Consider the following 17,541-nt stretch of genomic DNA (forward strand, 5'->3'; position numbering starts at 1 on the left):
TGTTCATTTCGTACTGAGTCACAGTCACCATGACTGCAGATTAGCTTAAGTTGAATAGGAAAAGTCATGTTCATTTCGTCGTAAGTCAGTTAGCGTCGAAAATAATTTTAACATGGTAAAATTCTCGACCACCATGACTGCAGATTAGCTTAAGTTGAATAGGAAAAGTCATGTTCATTTCGTCGTAAGTCAGTTAGCGTCGAAAATAATTTTAACATGGTAAAATTCTCGACCACCATTATGTAGATTAGCTTAAGTTGAATAGGAAAAGTCATGTTCATTTCGTCGTGAGTCACAGTCACCATGACTGTAGATTAGCTTAAGTTGAATAGGAAAGTCTTGTTCATTTCATCGTGAGTCACAGTGAGCGTCGAAAATAATTTTAACATGGTAAAATTCTCGACCACCATGACTGTAGATTAGCTTAAGTTGAATAGGAAAAGTCATGTTCATTTCGTCCTGAGTCAGAGTGAGCTGTTGAGACAATTTTGACATGGTAAAATTCTTGACCACCATGACTGTAGATTAGCTTAAGTTGAATAGGAAAAGTCATGTTCATTTCGTTCTGAGTCACAGGCACCATGACTGTAGATTAGCTTAAGTTGAATAGGAAGTCATGTTCATTTCGCCCTGAGTCGAAGTGAGCTGTTGAGACAATTTTGACATGGTAAAATTCTCGACCACCATGACCGTAGATTAGCTCAAGTTGAATGGGAAAAGTCATGTTCATTTCGACGTGAGTCACAGTGAGCGTCGAAAATAATTTTATCATGGTAAAATTCTCGACCATCATGACTGTAGATAAGCTTAAGTTGAATAGGAAATGTCATGTTCATTTCGTTCTGAGTCACAGTGAGCTGTCAAGACAATTTTACCATGGTAAAATTCTCGACCATCATGACTGTAAATAAGCTTAAGTTGAATAGGAAAAGTCAAGTTCATTTCGTCGTGAGTCACAGTGAGCGTCGAAAATAATGTTAACGTGGTAAAATTCTCGACCATGACTGCAGATTAGCTTAAGTTGAATAGGAAAGGTCATGTTCATTTCATTCTGAGTCACAGTCACCATGACTGCAGATTAGCTTAAGTTGAATAGGAAAGGTCATGTTCATTTCGTCGTGAGTCACTGAGCGTCGAAAATAATGTTAACTTGGTAAAATTCTCGACCACCATGACTGTAGATTAGCTTAAGTTGAATAGGAAAAGTCATGTTCATTTCGTCCTGAGTCAGTCACCATGACTGTAGATTAGCTTAAGTTCAATAGGAAAAGTCATGTTCATTTCATCGTGAGTCACAGCGTCGAAAATAATTTTAACATGGTAAAATTCTCGACCACCATGACTGTAGATTAGCTTAAGTTGAATAGCAAAAGTCATGTTCATTTCGTCCTGAGTCGAAGTGAGCTGTTGAGACAATTTTGACATGGTAAAATTCTCGACCACCATGACCGTAGATTAGCTTAAGTTGAATAGGAAAAGTCATGTTCATTTTGACGTGAGTCACAGTGAGCGTCGAAAATAATTTTATCATGGTAAAATTCTCGACCATCATGACTGTAGATTAGCTTAAGTTGAATAGTAAAAGTCATATTCATTTCGTCCTAAGTCACAGTCACCATGACTATAGATTAGCTTAAGTTGAATAGGATAGGTCATGTTCATTTCGTCATGAGTCACTGAGCGTCGAAAATAATTTTGACATGGTAAAATTCTCGACCACCATGACCGTAGATTAGCTTAAGTTGAATAGGAAAAGTCATGTTCATTTTGACGTGAGTCACAGTGAGCGTCGAAAATAATTTTATCATGGTAAAATTCTCGACCATCATGACTGTAGATTAGCTTAAGTGTAACCTTTTTGGGTTGGGGGTTACATAGGGAGGACTTAATGCGGGCGAGATAAACTCCAAAACGGGAGTTTTCTTCTTATTTATTAAAAATTGAGGCAATCTGGTCAAAAGGCCATGTCACGCACTGTACACAATTGCTCGCTCGGGGAAGTCACAAACGACCGCTCCTGCAGCCCTGCACTCCCGTTTTGTTTCCGGAAATGCTGAATCTGCTGAATTTTGAGGTGCTCGCAGTCACCTTGTCAAGATTTTTATTAAGGCTGTTCTTGGTTCATAATTACTACCTATATAATATACTACATACATAATATATCCAGGGGGGAAAGGATTGAACAGTATTGTGTTCCGGGTTGGCGATTGACTGCATGTATGGCGTGCGTTCGTGTGTGTGTGTCAGTCCGCTTCCTTGTGCTGAGCTAAATTGCTGATTCGGCTGGTGCCGCTCTGTGGCTCGGACCGGATGTGTGGCGCCACCATGTCTGGGTGATTGTGACACTGCCTGCATGGTGTATGGGAATGTGGTGATGTGGTTAATGTGGTGTATACACAAGTTGAAAAGGAAAAGTCATGTTCATTTCGTCCTGAGTCAGTCATCATGACTGTAGATTAGCTTAAGTTGAGTAGGAAAAGTCATGTTCATTTCGTCGTGAGTCACAGGACTGTGGAGGAGCTTATCGGAAGTCGGGTTCATTTTGAAGTCCGTCACAGTGACCCATCGCATTTCATTTAATATTTAAATTGCTTGGCTATCAGTATTGTGATTATTTTGAAATCGTGGACCTGTCGCCTCACTTTTAACATGCATGTTTGGCCATCAGGACTTTAGTTGAGCTTAGGTTCAATATCATAAGTCAGGTTCATTTTGAACTGTCATAGTGACCCATTGGCGACTCAGCAGGCAAGGGAGGCGGCGGTGGCTCAGCAGGCAGGGCGGTCCTGTAGTAAGGGGTGACTCTAGGCTACAGGGTCAGGAATGAGCAAACGTCAGGAGAGAGCCAGTTGGCTCTGTTTAGGTTGGAGCAGTTTATTAAGGACCAAGGGGGCATATATAAAACATTGACAGGGCTTTACATCACATTTGGGGAATATCCTGTTTGGGGTATAGAAGACAGTTGGCTAGGAGCCGATATAGGAAAAATCAATATAATTTATATTTTGAGAGGGCTACCATGATTGGCTAGAAGGCAATATACAGTCCAGGTATTTCTACTTTTGTGTGAGATATGGGTTCCTACAGGCATCACACACCAAAAAAGCAATTTCCTTCAATGTTGTTAATGAGGCTTTTAGCTTTTTCCTGAATGTTTGCCAACTAACATTAACACTAGTCTTGTTCTGATGTTGAATCCAAGTCACCAGCATTTTTTCCATCCTCTCCATTGTCAACCATCTGGTGTAATGTCCTAGGACCTAGATGAACCTGCTTCCACAGTTGCTCGTATTTTTGCAGCATTGCCTCCGATGCACCTCTGTGCGCTCTCCCTCAATCCCAGGACATGGGATATGACCAAAATTTTTTGTCCTTTTTTGTCCAGCTCAAAATTTCCATCTTAGCCAGAGTAAGTGATTTGCACTGTATTTTCCTAGTGGGAGGGCTGCTGCTGGTTCCAAGAATATGAAGGACGTTTTGGGGCCATCTTGACGAACAAGTAAAGTGGCTGGACAGGCTGTAACTAAAAACAAGAGGGCTGTAAACATTGAACTGGGAGCAGGAGCGGCCACCTGTCAGCAGGCAGTGGAACTACACATATGCCACACTGTTTGAAATGCGGTTGGGGCAAATCGCATCTTGGCAAACAAATTGCACAATTTTAATTGTAATATTTTCAACGTTGCATCCTACACACTCAGTTCAGGGTTCATTTTGAACATATGTCCTACCTGTTCAGCTCTCACACCTCTATGTGAAATCATGTGAGCAATCCCACCTCTGCCTTCCTCACCTTCTTCACTCACTTTCCACGTGTCCAAACCGTCCCAATACTCTTTCATCAACCCTATCTCCCAACTCCCTTTCCACCCCCATTCTCCTCCTCACCTCATTTCTCACTCTATCCAGCCTAGGAATATAATGAAAAAAGTTCAGTTCAGCTAAAGTATTGTCTATTAACTTCCTTCATTTGTGTTCCAGGACCCAAGTAGTTGGATTGTGGAGACCTACCCTTGGCCCCCTGGCAGCCATGCAGGACCTCAAGCCCTCATCACACTCAGGCCAGAAGATGTTGGATATGATACTTTGGCTCCTTCTATCCCCAATTCCAGCAGCCAGGACAAATTTAAACCTGATAGTCAAGGGGAGAATGATCCTTTGGTAAGATTACTAATATATGTACAGTGTAATAAGTGCTATTAATAATCAATCTACATACCAAGGGCTATTTCCCCTTTTACAAGGGAGGTAGCCAGTCAAGGCATGTACCCACTTTTAAAAATTCTTTTAAATCCTTGTGGATGAAGGACTATCCCGGTCTCCCATCCACTGTCTAGGTCAGAAAATGCAGAAAAGACCATACCTCCACAAAATAATGACAATAATAATAACAGTACATACATATACTAAGGGAGGTAGCCAAAAATAACAAAAGCATAAAAACCATTCCCACCCATTCCATCCCTATCACACTCCACCTGCTTCCCTCCCTCTTATCTTGGCACCTCCTGGATGACGGGTCATCCCTGTATCTTGTCCACTGCCCGGGGTCAGAAGCAGTATCGTAAGACACAGCACATCCACAGCAAGGCCGCTTCAATAAATCAGCGACCCCCCCTCTCCATCCCCTCATGCAGTAAAGGAGAATACGGGGAGAAATCCCTTCGGGTTGCGTCAAATCTTTCTCACACATACTCCCTCTCCCCTCAACCCCTCCACCCATTCCACCTCATGGATCACATTCTCACACATACTCCCTTCCCCAACCCCCAACCCCCCCACCCATTCCACCTCATGGATCCATTCACCTGTCTTCTGGTCTCTACCGTCCTTCCTCAACAGACATTCCCCTCTTCCCCAAAGCCCCCTTTACCCCCATCCATCCATCTCATCCAGGGTTGCTCCCTCCTGTTCACTCCTTTCACATCTTACTAGTCTTTCTTTACTCACTCTCTCCATGTGTCCAAACCATCCCAATTCTCTTTCATCCACCCTATCTCCCATTCCACCCCCATTCTCCTCCTCACTCTATCCAGCCTAATAACCCCTATCATACTTCTGAGACACCTCATCTCAAACACATTCAAACTCCTCTCTTCCTCTCTTAGGTTCCATGTTTCTGCCCCATACAGTGTTGTCAGCACAATCACCCCTCATATAATCTCTTATCATCCATTCCCAAATGTCTGTTTTTCATCACACTTTTTGATCCACCAAGGCACTTACTCGCTTCTCTCAATCTACATTCTACCTCCACTTCCACCCATCCCTTTCCTGTCATGTTTACATCCAAGTATCTAAAACTTTCCACTTCCTCCAGTCTCTCCCTTAATCCTCACTTCCAGTCTGCTGCCACTTTCACCCCTTGTACATCTCATCACCTTACTTTTACCCACATCTTCAACTTCCTTCTTGCACACACTTTCCCAAACTCTGTCACTAACTTCCTCAATCCTTCCTCTGATCCTGCCACAAGCGCAGTGTCCTCCGCAAACAACAACTGGCTAATCTCCCACTTTTCTCAATTTTCTTTAACCATCTCCAATCTCTGACCTACCCTTGCATTTACCTCTCGCACCACCCCATCCAAGTATAAATTGAACAGCCAAGGTGACATAACACATCCCTGACTAAGTCACACCTTTACCTCAAACCACTCACTCTCTCCATTTCTAATCCTGACACATGCTCTACTACTCTTGTAAAACCTCTTGACAACTCCTAAAAGCTTTCCTTCTATCCCATATATCTGCAATACCTCCCACAGTGCTTTCCTGTCTACCTTGTCATATGCCTTTTCCAAATCCATAAAAGCCCCCAAAAAATCCTTACCTTTTCCTATAGCTTTTTCATTATGTCTTGCCACAAAAATCTGATCTATGCAACCCCTACCTTTCCTGCACCCACACTGTTCCTCACCAATTACTCCCTCTGTTCCTCTCCTAATCCTCTCAAGACCTTCCCATAAGCCTTCCCAACTACACTTAACAAGCTAATCCCTCTGAAACTACTACTCACATTTGTCCCCTTTTCCCTTGTAGAGTGGAACTATACAGGCACTCCTCCAGTCCTCCAGCACTCTACCCTCTCTTAAACATTATATTACCTTATCTGCCAGTCCACCATCACAGTACCTCCTTTTTCCAGACATTCTGCATGGCATCCATCCAGACCAGGTGCCTTACCAACTCTCATCATCTTAACAACTGCCTTCATTTCATCCTTCCTTATTTCTCCTCCATTTTTCTCACTCACCATGGTCATTTTCTTAGCACTGCAACTACCTAGTTCTACTCTATCCTTCACTCCCAATAATAACAGTAATAATAATTAAAATGAAAATAAAAGGGTGGGATCAATATACTACTGAAACCTGTACAATAACCTGCCCCCAGTGCCACACAAGAACAGTTTTCCCCACAGTGGTGGATGTATGGAACATACTAGACAAAATAATGTGTGCTAAAACAATACACAAATTTAAGAGCAAATTAGATATGGCAAGATACAAAGATGGGACACCACAAGTGGTAGGTAAATAAATGATAGACCTACAAATATTACACTTGAACAGACTTCCCTATATAACCCAAACAAGAAATCACTTTCAAAACAACAGCACAACCGTGTTCAGGTCTGTACCCCACATTAAATGTGCACCAACACAGAATTTACCTGGCTGCAGACTCCCTGCCTCAGAAGCTACCACTACACAAAAGACAATGAACATCTCGTTTTACACTGCCCCATTGTGACTACCCACTGAGTGACTTGTAGGCCAAACTGGTAGACTGCAAGTCTCCTGCAAGAGACCAGAGGCAATGGACTGATTAACCAAAGACCCTTTCCCCCATTATAAGGTCAAAGCACATCGACCTACTTCATACCCAGCGGGTGTTCTGCCATGTAGTTTAGTGCGTGTGCTGTGTGTGTGGAGGCTGCAGGATGTGGTTGTGCACCTCTCATCAAAACAACACTCAAATACTCTCTTCCTTTCTCCAGAAGCATATCCATAATCATATCACTCACTACTCCATGAAAGACAATACATTGCTGCATCCCAGGCCCCCTAAATACTCCCTTCCCCGAAAGGACACAGTCATGTGGCCAGACTGCAGTGCGGCCACAATCCAGCCCTTCAAAGCTACTAAAAGAGGATGGATGACAGCATTACAAACAACGGCCAAGGATGTAACATTTCACCCCATACTATACAACACACTATGGAAGACTGCATTGTACACAATCACGCACTCCAACAACACAAGGATTTGTGGGAAAACCCCATCCCAGCCATAGTGTTCCCCAGGGAGATGGGACTGCTCTGTTAGACAGTCTAAGGAACAACAACAACTTCACACATACATACCAGGGAGGCATGTAAAATCGAAAAGTATAATTCCACTCCCATCCCCCACCCCTCCCTTCCTCTTGGCTCCTCATGGATGATGGGTCGTCCTCACATCTTACCCATCACCCCCTGGGTCAAAAGCAATGCAGTAAGACACAGCATACCCACAGCAAGGCTGCTTCATTTAATCAACAACTTCATACCTAGTTAAAACCCACTTAACAACCCTCCCATTCCAGCACATTGTTGATAAAGGGTCCTCCTGTCACACCACTCAGGTCAAAGGCAGTGCAGTAAAACACAGCTCTTACAAAGAGCCCAACAGTAGGAACAGATTTACCCCCACTTCTTTATTATTAATGAGATCTAACATCACTACATTGACATTCCTCCCAAAACTCTAAGCACTTGTATCTATTACAAAAGCCTCACTTTCCTCTACACTTCTCACTACCAAGCCCACATGTGCTTACAAAAACTCCATCTCCCATCCCATTGTAGCCTTTACTACCTTGAAGATAAACGTCATGCGAGGATGGAGCCTTTATTAGTACGATGTTTTGCTTGTCGACAACTGGCACTTTCACACAACCTTGAAGATACGTCCACTCCACCACATGCTTTCCTATCTTGTCACTACCAGATGAGCTACCTCTTTCCTCCCTCACCCCTTTCTCACTCCCATCACCATCCCCACGACACTCCCTAACTCAAAATCATCACTCCCTTTTAACTTAGTTTCACTTATTGCTAACCTATCCATCTTCCTTCTCACAAACATACTGCTGATCTTTCCTTTTAATCTCATCTGTACCACAACCAAGCACATTTTATGACCCAAATCTTAGTTAAATTATTGAAGAAAGATTAGTTAAAGAGGTGTGGAAGGCAGAGGTGGAAGGAGTGAACATGAGGGGGCAACCTAGGATGAGATGGATGGATGGGGTAAAAGTGGCATTGGAAATGAGGGGAATGTCTGATGAAGAAGGACTAGAGAGGACAGAAGATAGGGGTGAATGGTTGTGTATGGATGATGCTGTGATGCATGAGGGAGAGTGGGTGAGGGATGGGGGGTGAGGGAATATGTATAAGAAATAAATTTGGCGCAGCCTGAAGGGATCTCTCCCAGTCTTCTCCTTTTCTGCATGAGGGGACAGGGAGAGGGTGGGGGGTCACCTAATTAATGAAGCGACCTTGCTTTGGATGTGTTGTGTCTTGTGACACTGCTCCTTACCCAGGGCAGACAAGATGCAGGGATGACCAGTCATCCAGGAGGTGCTAAGATAAGAGGGAGGGAAGAGGGGAGTGGAGTATGTGGGTAATGGAATGGGTGGGAGTGGGTTCTATACCTTCGTTTTTTTTTTGCTACCTCCCTTGTAAGGGGGAAAGAGCCTTTGGTATATGTAAATTGAATGGAATGACAAATCCACCCCCCAAACAAGGGAAAAATGCTTTTATGTAGTGCATGTGTTAAAACTATTCCCATACGTAGTAATGCATTTAGGAGAAATTTGGTATTTGAATAATTAATCAATCATGAAATATTTACATTGTAGTCTCATAAGTCGCCAATGAAATGGCTTAATTTATTTTTTTTTGTCCTTTCAGCTAAGTATGTTGATGCGTCTTCAGGAAGCCGCCAACTATTCCAACCCACAACAGGACTCGGACACAGCCTCTCTTGAGAACATGGAGAATGCTCTCGAGTCCACCATATAGGCTGTTCATAACCCAGTTATCTGCACTATCCCATTCTTGCCTGTGTCATGTATATATTATTTGGCAGTGAAAGTCTACCTAGACATCTAAAACCAGCAATTTCCTTTCTGTTGTTATTTAATTGCAAAAGGCAAAGATGAAGAGAAGAGCACGATGTCAAGAAACCCAACTTTTGTACTGATATCAATCATAAGCTAGGAACCTTGTCTTGCATTACATATGTGGTTTATATTCATTGTGCTTTAGTCATATAGATTAATGTAAACATTAGGAATCCCCAAAAAGGTGATATTCTTTGTCACTGTTCTGTGTACTTTACATTTAAGCTTCACCTTTCGGAGTAAAGTGCATCACATTGGTCCTTACTCTTCATCAGCTAAGTTCTCCACCCGCTAGACCACATCGAGTAGAAGGAAAAGTACTCACAAATCTTTGACATGTGACCGTTTTTCCACCCTGAAAATAAAACAGAATGGGAGTCATGAGTTAATTTCAAGACCATTTCCTCTGTAACTTGCACATTTTTAAACAAAAGTGGACTGGCAGTGGTGGAGATACTGGACAAAGCCAAAGTACGTAGTGCACGAAGTATACAAAGTGGGTGTGCCTCTTTTTGGTCCAAAATTCGAGTAGTCTTCAGTCAAGAAAAGTCTACTCCGGTAGAGGTCCAACTGGTGTACGCTTTGTACTCTTTGTGCCTTCACTTCTATGGTTTTGTCGAACACCATGTTGTGTTCTACCTGAAACTCATCTTGCCTGAGTGTGTAAAATTCCCGAGACTGCAGATACCATACTGATGGGGAGGTCTTTCAAGACTGGACGTGTAGGAAAGTTTTTTGACTTTGGAAAGGCTAGTCTTAAATCTGGCTCCTTAAGACTTAAAGCTTTGTATGTTCATCTTGCAATTGTTGATATTCTACCGATGGGGGACGTAATAAGATTTGGGAAAAAGAGTGCCAGATAATTGGTGAAGAAAGCATTGGGGTGTTATTAGGTGAAAGATTGGCCATGGTAGACAGTATTGTGTAAATGTAGACAATATGCTGATGTCTATAAATATATCTTGTATGTAGTTATTTACTACAAAATATTGTATTCCAAAACAAGTGTTATTCATCATCTTTTTGGTCAAATGAGCATGGACTGGTTCCTACTGTATATTCAAAGTGTATGTAATTGTACTATTTTTAGACAAATAATAATCTTTTCTGGCACAGTCACAACAGACCAACAGTAACACCCAGATTCTGCTTCCAACTCTACATACAGTCAGCGGCATCACAACACAAATGATGCATACCCCCACGGCAAAACCAAACAGGAGGTGATCTTCCAGTCATTTCATTTTTTCACTTCAATGATATTTATTTACCATGGAGTATCTCAAGCTGCTTTGTATAGTCACTGTACATATATATATGTCTATTTAGGGCAAAAAGCTTTATTGTGTTAATATATATATACGTAAATATATATATATACATATATATTTATATATAAGTGCTCTTGAACAATGTGTGTGTCCTGGGTGCAGTTTTGGATGCAAACCAACATCTGCATGCTCAATGTCTTTGGTTACATGGGGCTGCTGCAAAGATTTTTTCCTCCCCTCTTTCAGAGTTCTGCAGCGTTAGTCTGTACCTGGATTTGGTTCTGCTATTAAAAGATTAGCACTGGGGTAGCTATTATAGACACGACGGGGTTTCACAAACCATAGTCTTTTTCTAATTTTTTTTATCTACATGCCAAAGTCTCTAAAACCAGTGTCCTTATATTTTGTGCCTCAAGGCAGTGACAGTCATTGACATGATGCAAGATTCAGTCCCATTTTCATAGGTTAGGATTTCTTATTCTTAATAAGATTCCAGTAAGAGTTTTGCAGAATACTGTAAATACTTCAGAGAAATTAGTGTTGCTCTCCTTTTTCTATTGTGTTCACTGATTTGTAACCATTTTTGCTCTTATGATGCTATCATAATGGAATTGCACTTTGTTGTCAAATCACTTGAATTTAAAATGGTAAATGTAGCTTTGAACATTAATATTGATTTGCTAAAATGTCCAAATTACTTTGTATATAGTGTACAGTCTCCAGAGATTAATAATTATATAATGTATGTGCTTTTGAAAGATATGGAAACCTGTGTTGAGTCAAATGTGTATTTTTATGAAAAACTCCTTTGAATCAAATGTAAATCTTGTGTATGTGTGTGTACTATTGTAAGGCTGTGGCATAGCTGCTGGTGTGCTAGGCTAGGCTACAAAGAGCAGGTGCTCTTACGGCAGAAAACGCGCACTCCAGACGGCAGCAGGGCCTACCCTCCACCTTTCTTTGTGAAGGCATTTATTCCAGCCCAGTTTACTGTCTACAAGTGTGTGGCTTTCCATTGTTTACATTGTTCTCAAGTGGGCCTCTGTCACTTTATTTACGCATGGAATATTGTTATTTCCAGTTTCCATTTTTATACAACAGCTACCAGAGGTTTTTCAGAAAAATAAATTTCTTTCAATATCCGAATTTTATTTCCAACCCCATTTATACACCAAGAACTTTTCCACCCTTTTAAGGGAGTAGCAAAGTCAAAGGCATGTACTTACTCCCATACATTCCATTCCCCTCCACCACCCTTTCCTCCCTTTCATCTTAGCTCCTCATGGATGATGGGTCATCCCTGTATCCCACCCACTGCCCTGGGTCAGAAGCAATGCAGCAAGACACATTTCATCAACAGCAAGGCCACTTCACTTAATCAGTGACCCCCCACCCTCTCCATCCCCTCATGCAGAAAAAGAGAAGACAGGGAGAAATCCTTTTGGGCTGGGTCACAATGTCATTCACATATAAGCACCTATTCCCTGCCCCTCCCTTCCTTGCTTGCTTAACAGTATCATCTATACACAGTCACTCAACTCATCCCTATCTCCTACCTTCTCCCTTGCTAAACACTCCCTTCACCCTATCAATCCATCTCATCATTGGTTGTCCCCTCAAATTCACTCTCCACCTCTGCCTCCCACACCTCTTTTACTAATCTTTAATCACTCATTCTATCCATGTGTCCAAACCATCCCAATACTCTTTCATCAGCCGTATCTGCCAAATCCTTTTCCACTCCTGCTCTCCTCACTCCTCATTTCTCATTATCCAACCTAGTAACCCTTACCATACTTCTAGGACATTTCAGTGATGCTAATAAGCTTGGGTTAACTAACCTCTTTTGTATAAAGATAGAGGGGGGACTTGTCTTTGTACTCCGACCCCTGACAGGCCTCTACTGTCGTGGGGTCCCAGCCCCAGCGGACTTTGGAAATAGGAAAGGTACTACAAACTTTTACTGGTGAACATCAAGCAGTCTTCTTCATATTTTGCACCAAGAACCTGTCTTCAGGATTCGAACCTGCCTTGAGGGAATCTGATGTATTAAGCTTATGCTTGGTTGTCAAGCTGGGGTAGCTCACAGCAAGTAATGGGTTGGGGGGAGGGGAATCTAAACTTCCACAGTCACACATTCCTTAATATTGGACGATAGTTTCCATACTAGAAAATAAAATAGAATAAAATAAAATTCTTTATGTAATCTCTGGTGTATACCAGAACAGCTAACCATGAAGGTATTTGAAAGAAAAAAAAAATATATATATATATAAATAAATAAATAAATAAATGAATAAAATAAAATAATAATAATAAAAAATAAATAAAAGTTTGGATAACGAGTTCGACTCCTGTAATATGCAAAAAATACAGATAAATTCACCCACCCATACAAACGAAAAGCATTAGAGCACAAAAGAAATTCATGGGTAGGATAAATTAGGTTAGCTTAGGAGTAGGATGAGGAAGGGGAGTAGGGCAAGGAGGAGGATTGGTTAGGTTAGAAGGAAGAGGAGGACAAGGAGGCTAGGATAGATTAGGAGGGAAGGAAGAGGTTAGGTTAGGAGGAGGAGGAGGAGAAGGAAGTTTGGTTAAGTTAGGAGGAAGGTGGTGGAGGTTAGGTTAGGGTGGATTTGATTAGGAGGACGAGGAGGTTAGGGAGGATTTGATTAGGAGGACGAGGTTAGGTTAGGTTAGGGAGAATTTGATTAGGAGGACGAGGAGGTTAGGTTAGGGAGAATTTGATTAGGAGGTTAGGTTAGGAAGAGTAAGACGAGGAGGAGGAGGTTAAGTTAGGGTTACATTAAGTTTAGTTTAGCTTTGGTTAGGTAAGTAGGAGGATTGATAAGGTTAGGAGGAGGGAGGTGAAAGTGTGTGGGAATAGGAGAGTTGTGTAGGAGTTTCAGAACTTCAGGAATGAGGTCCATAGGAACTACGAGCAGAAACACTGACCGGTTGGGTTCATGGCTGTTCATTAGTGTTGCTTTGTGATAGAGAATGTCATCAACTAACATGTAATTGTTGACACTTGGGAGGAAAGTTATCGGCATCAGCAATGAGAGGTGCCCCAATTAAGGCTCTCTCTTGGTCAGGTGTCCAATTGAAGGGGGTGTCCTTCTTAAGTAGCTAAATTGATGGTGCTGCTATACCAGTGTAACCTTGAATGTATCACCTGTAAAACCCTGATAGACCAAGGAATGAACATGCGTGTTGAACAGAAGTAGAGCATGGAAAATCAATGTCTGCCTTGACCTTGTCCTGCAAGGTTAAAATTCCTCAAGTTTAAGACATGCCCTAAGAAGCATATTTCTTTCTGAAAGAAGCCGCACTTCTTAAGCTTCAGTTTGAGGCCTGCCTTTGCTAATCATGAGAAGACAGTGTTAAGAGTGTGCAAGTAATCGCTAACCAATTTCAAAGCAATAATCACATCATGAGATCTGCAAGGACTGTGTGCATTAGACATGTGAATAATGAAGAAGCTGAAATGAGATCAATGGCTACTTATTTAAAGTGCCAGCTCCTCTGATCCTGCTACAGTGTCATCAGGAAATATTTGACTTGTCTCCCATTTTCTTCCCCATTCTCTTTAACCATCTCCAATCCCCGGCCCATTACCCATGCATTTACCTCTTGCACTACCCCATCCATGTATAAATTGAACAGCCAAGGCGACGTGCCACATCCATGGTGAAGCCCATCCCACTTTTACTTTAAACCACTTTCTCCATTTCTTATTCTAACACAGGCTCTACTACTCTGATAAAAACTCCTGACTGCTCTTAACAGGTTTCCTCCTATCCCATATATCTGCAATACCTCCCCAAGTGCCTTCCTATCTACCTTGTCATAAGCCTTTTCCAAATCTATAAAGGCACAAAAAAATTCTAACCTTTTCCTAGAGCTCTCACACATCTGCCTTGCCACAAAAATATGATCCATGCAACCCCTACCTGTCCTAATCCCACACTGTTCCTCACCAATTATTCCCACTGTTCCTTTACTAATCCTCTCAATCAAAACCCCCCATAAGCCTTCCCATCTACACTCAACAAACTGATCCCTTTGAAACTACTACACTCAAACTTGTCCCCTTTTTCCTTGTAAAGCAGGACTATACAGGCACTCCTCCAGTCCTCTGGCACTCTACCCTCTTTTGGACACGCATTAAACAACCTCACCAGCCAGTCCACCATTACTGCACATCCCTTTTTTACACACTGCCTGACACCCATCTAACCCAGGTCCCTTACCTGCTCTCATTTCATTAACTGCTTTCACCTCATCTTTCCTTATTTCTCCTCCAGTTTCCTCATTCAATAATTTTCTTAACTTTCCCACTACAACTACCTTTCCCTACCTATCCTCCTTCACATTTAGCAATATGGTTTAACGTCAAACTCCCCCCCATCAGGAGGCTGGGACGGTGCCTCTTACAGAGGACTTTGTAGTGTGGAATTTAATGAACCATGGCCTTGGTTCAACTTTGCCAGTGGCAGGATTCGAACCACCATCCCCTCAACCTTCACTGCAAGTAACAATGCCCCAACCCACTCAGCCAGCGAGCTTCCCATTTAGCAACTCCCTAAAATACCCTCCCCACCTTCCTCATACTGCCATCTCTTCCACTGTCATCTCTCCATCTGTATCTTTTCTTCTCTACTTAATTCACCTCCCCTTCCTCTTAATTTCCTTCCAAATCATCTTTACTACTTTCAACATTTTCTGTCATACTCTTAGCTCCATTTCACATCTGCTCTCTTTTTTGCCTCCTTTATCTTATGTTTTACTTCTCTTTTCTTTACACCTCTCATATGATTCTCTCATCCTATTTTACAACCAATCCATGAATGCTCATTTATTCTCTTCTACAACCTTTGCTTCATCATTCCACCAATCACTACCCTTCCTTTTATTTCCTCCTGCTCTCCTTGTTCCATACACCATCTTTGCACACCTTGGACCTCCCTCCTTAAAATGTCCCCATTCCTAGTTCCATTATATCCCTCACTTCTTCACTCTTCTCTCAGCTTCTTGTACTACTCTTCTTTCTCATTTAAGCAGTTTATGCACCTCCCTACCTTCTGTCCTTTTCCTCTTTTTCCATCTACCTTCCACTCTCAACTTACCTTCCAAAAAATTTTCATATTCCCCCCACTCTTTCCCCAAAGAACATGTACTGTACATCCAAAACTCTTCCTACTATACTCCTGGTTACCACTATAGAGTCCATTAAAGCACTATCTACCACCCTTTCATCCACTATCCTCTCCCATGTGTATTTATGCTCGACTTTCTTCCTAAACACTGTATTTGCTATTATCAACTCTCTAGACACATGGCTGAAGTTATGATCAGACATTTCAGGTCTGTTTTTACAATTAAGAGCTTACAAATTTGGGAGCTCACAAATCTGGGAAGATTGACAAGAAAATTTCCCCAAATTAAAGAAATAAAGGTAATACACAAATATACGAGACCAAATAAAAACCCTAGATGTTAGGAAATGACATGGACTGGATAGAATCAGAAATTGGATATTGAAAGTGTATAGATGAACTAATAGAAAAATTATACAATAGATTTCTCACTCAAAGAAGGAAAGGTACTGCAAGATTGGAAAAATCAAACATCGTACCAATATATAAAAGAGGAAACAAAGAAAATCCTACTAACTTCAGAGCGGCCCTTACAAGCACAGTAGCAAAAACATGCAAAAAGGTGATCAGGAACAAATGGATCAAACACTTGGAAGTGAATACAATACTAAACCCTAAACAATTTGGCTTTATAAGTGGAAGATCATGTACCACAAACTTAATGTTTTTACATACATACATAAGGGGCACCGTCCTACCCTTCCGATACAGGGGAGTTTGTGACATCAAACCATATCATCATCATCACATACCAAAGGCTTTTTCCCCCCCTTACACAGGAGGTAGCCAAAAGAAAAAGGCATAGGAACTACTCCCACCCATTCCATCCCCTACATACTCCACTCCCCTCTACCTTCCCTCTTATCTTGGCACCTCCTGGATGACGGGTCATCCCTGCATCTTGTCCACTGCCTTGGGTCAGAAGCAGTGTCACAGGACACAGCACATCCACAGCAAGGCAGCTTCATTTATTTGGCAACCCCCCCTTTGTCCCCTCATGCAGAAAAGGAGAAGACAGGGAGAAATCCCTTCAGGCTGCATCAATTTATTTCTCATATATACTACCTCACCCTCCATCCCCTACCCACTCCCCCTCATGCATCATCCATACACAACCCTTTTCCATTCACCCATCTTCTGTCCTCTCCCGCTCCTTCCTCAACAGACATTCCTCTCTTTCCCAATGCTCCTTTTACCCCGTCAATCCATCTCATCCTAGGACGCCCCCTAATGTTCAATCCTTCCACACCTCTTTTACTGATATTTCTTCACTCATTCTTTCCATGTGTCCAAACCATCCCAATACTCTCTCATCAACCCTATCTCCCAATTCCCTTTCCACCCCTGTTCTCCTCCTCGCCTCATTTCTCACTCTAGCCTAGTAACCCCTATCATACTTCTTAGGCATTTCATCTCAAACACATTCCTTCTATCTTCCTCTCTTAAGTTCCATGTTTCTGCCCCGTACAGTGCTGTCGGCACAATCTCTCCTTCATACAAAGTTTCAGTGACTGACAATGTAACCGTATTTATATCTTTTACCTTTTTTTTATGATCAGTTACAAAAATGGAAGGAAAAAAACGAAGGATATAAGGAAAAAGAACCAACTAAAAGATGCCTAGACGCAAGTATAATTGAGTCACCACTTTGAGTAATACAAACACGTGCCTGAACAAGACCCCAAAGACATACCAAAGGTTTGATAGAAATATTTTTTCGGGTTTCAACAGAGATAATAATATGAATATAGGGATAGATATGGAAAGAGAACCCATATATAAAACTATAAGAAATATAATAGATGAAAAGGAAAAGGAGAAGGAGTACAAGAAGAAGCTAAAGGAGGAGTGGGAGGGAGTGAAGGATAGAGTAGAGCTGGGTGTGGAGGAGGAATGGGGATGGTTCAAGGAGGGAGTCAAAGTGTGCAAGGATGGTGTGT

General features: G+C 41.9%; 2 protein-coding genes across 11 annotated transcripts in view; one reads left to right on the plus strand and one right to left on the minus strand.

Moving 5' to 3' along the window:
- The window catches only part of LOC143033284 (uncharacterized), a 411,149-nt gene extending 399,567 nt beyond the window's left edge, over window positions 1–11,582 (plus strand). For all 9 annotated transcript variants that reach the window (XM_076198545.1, XM_076198544.1, XM_076198540.1 and 6 more), the window contains 2 exons: window positions 3,982–4,161; window positions 8,960–11,582. In XM_076198545.1, coding sequence (XP_076054660.1) covers window positions 3,982–4,161; window positions 8,960–9,070 — 291 coding nt within the window. In that variant the 3' untranslated portion in view covers window positions 9,071–11,582. The remainder of the gene's footprint in view (window positions 1–3,981; window positions 4,162–8,959) is intronic.
- The window catches only part of LOC143033286 (ATP synthase subunit C lysine N-methyltransferase), an 84,387-nt gene continuing 71,895 nt past the window's right edge, over window positions 5,050–17,541 (minus strand). Inside the window, exon 6 of one of the 2 annotated variants that reach the window (XM_076198549.1) lies at window positions 5,050–6,802. In XM_076198549.1, the coding sequence (XP_076054664.1) occupies window positions 6,737–6,802 (66 nt within the window). In that variant the 3' untranslated portion in view covers window positions 5,050–6,736. The remainder of the gene's footprint in view (window positions 6,803–17,541) is intronic. The other variant, XM_076198550.1, reaches the window with a different exon arrangement.

The sequence above is a fragment of the Oratosquilla oratoria genome, chromosome 15 (genome assembly GCF_046742065.1).
Source record: "Oratosquilla oratoria isolate Oo_2021 chromosome 15, ASM4674206v1, whole genome shotgun sequence".
In the NCBI taxonomy this organism is placed as follows: domain Eukaryota; kingdom Metazoa; phylum Arthropoda; class Malacostraca; order Stomatopoda; family Squillidae; genus Oratosquilla; species Oratosquilla oratoria.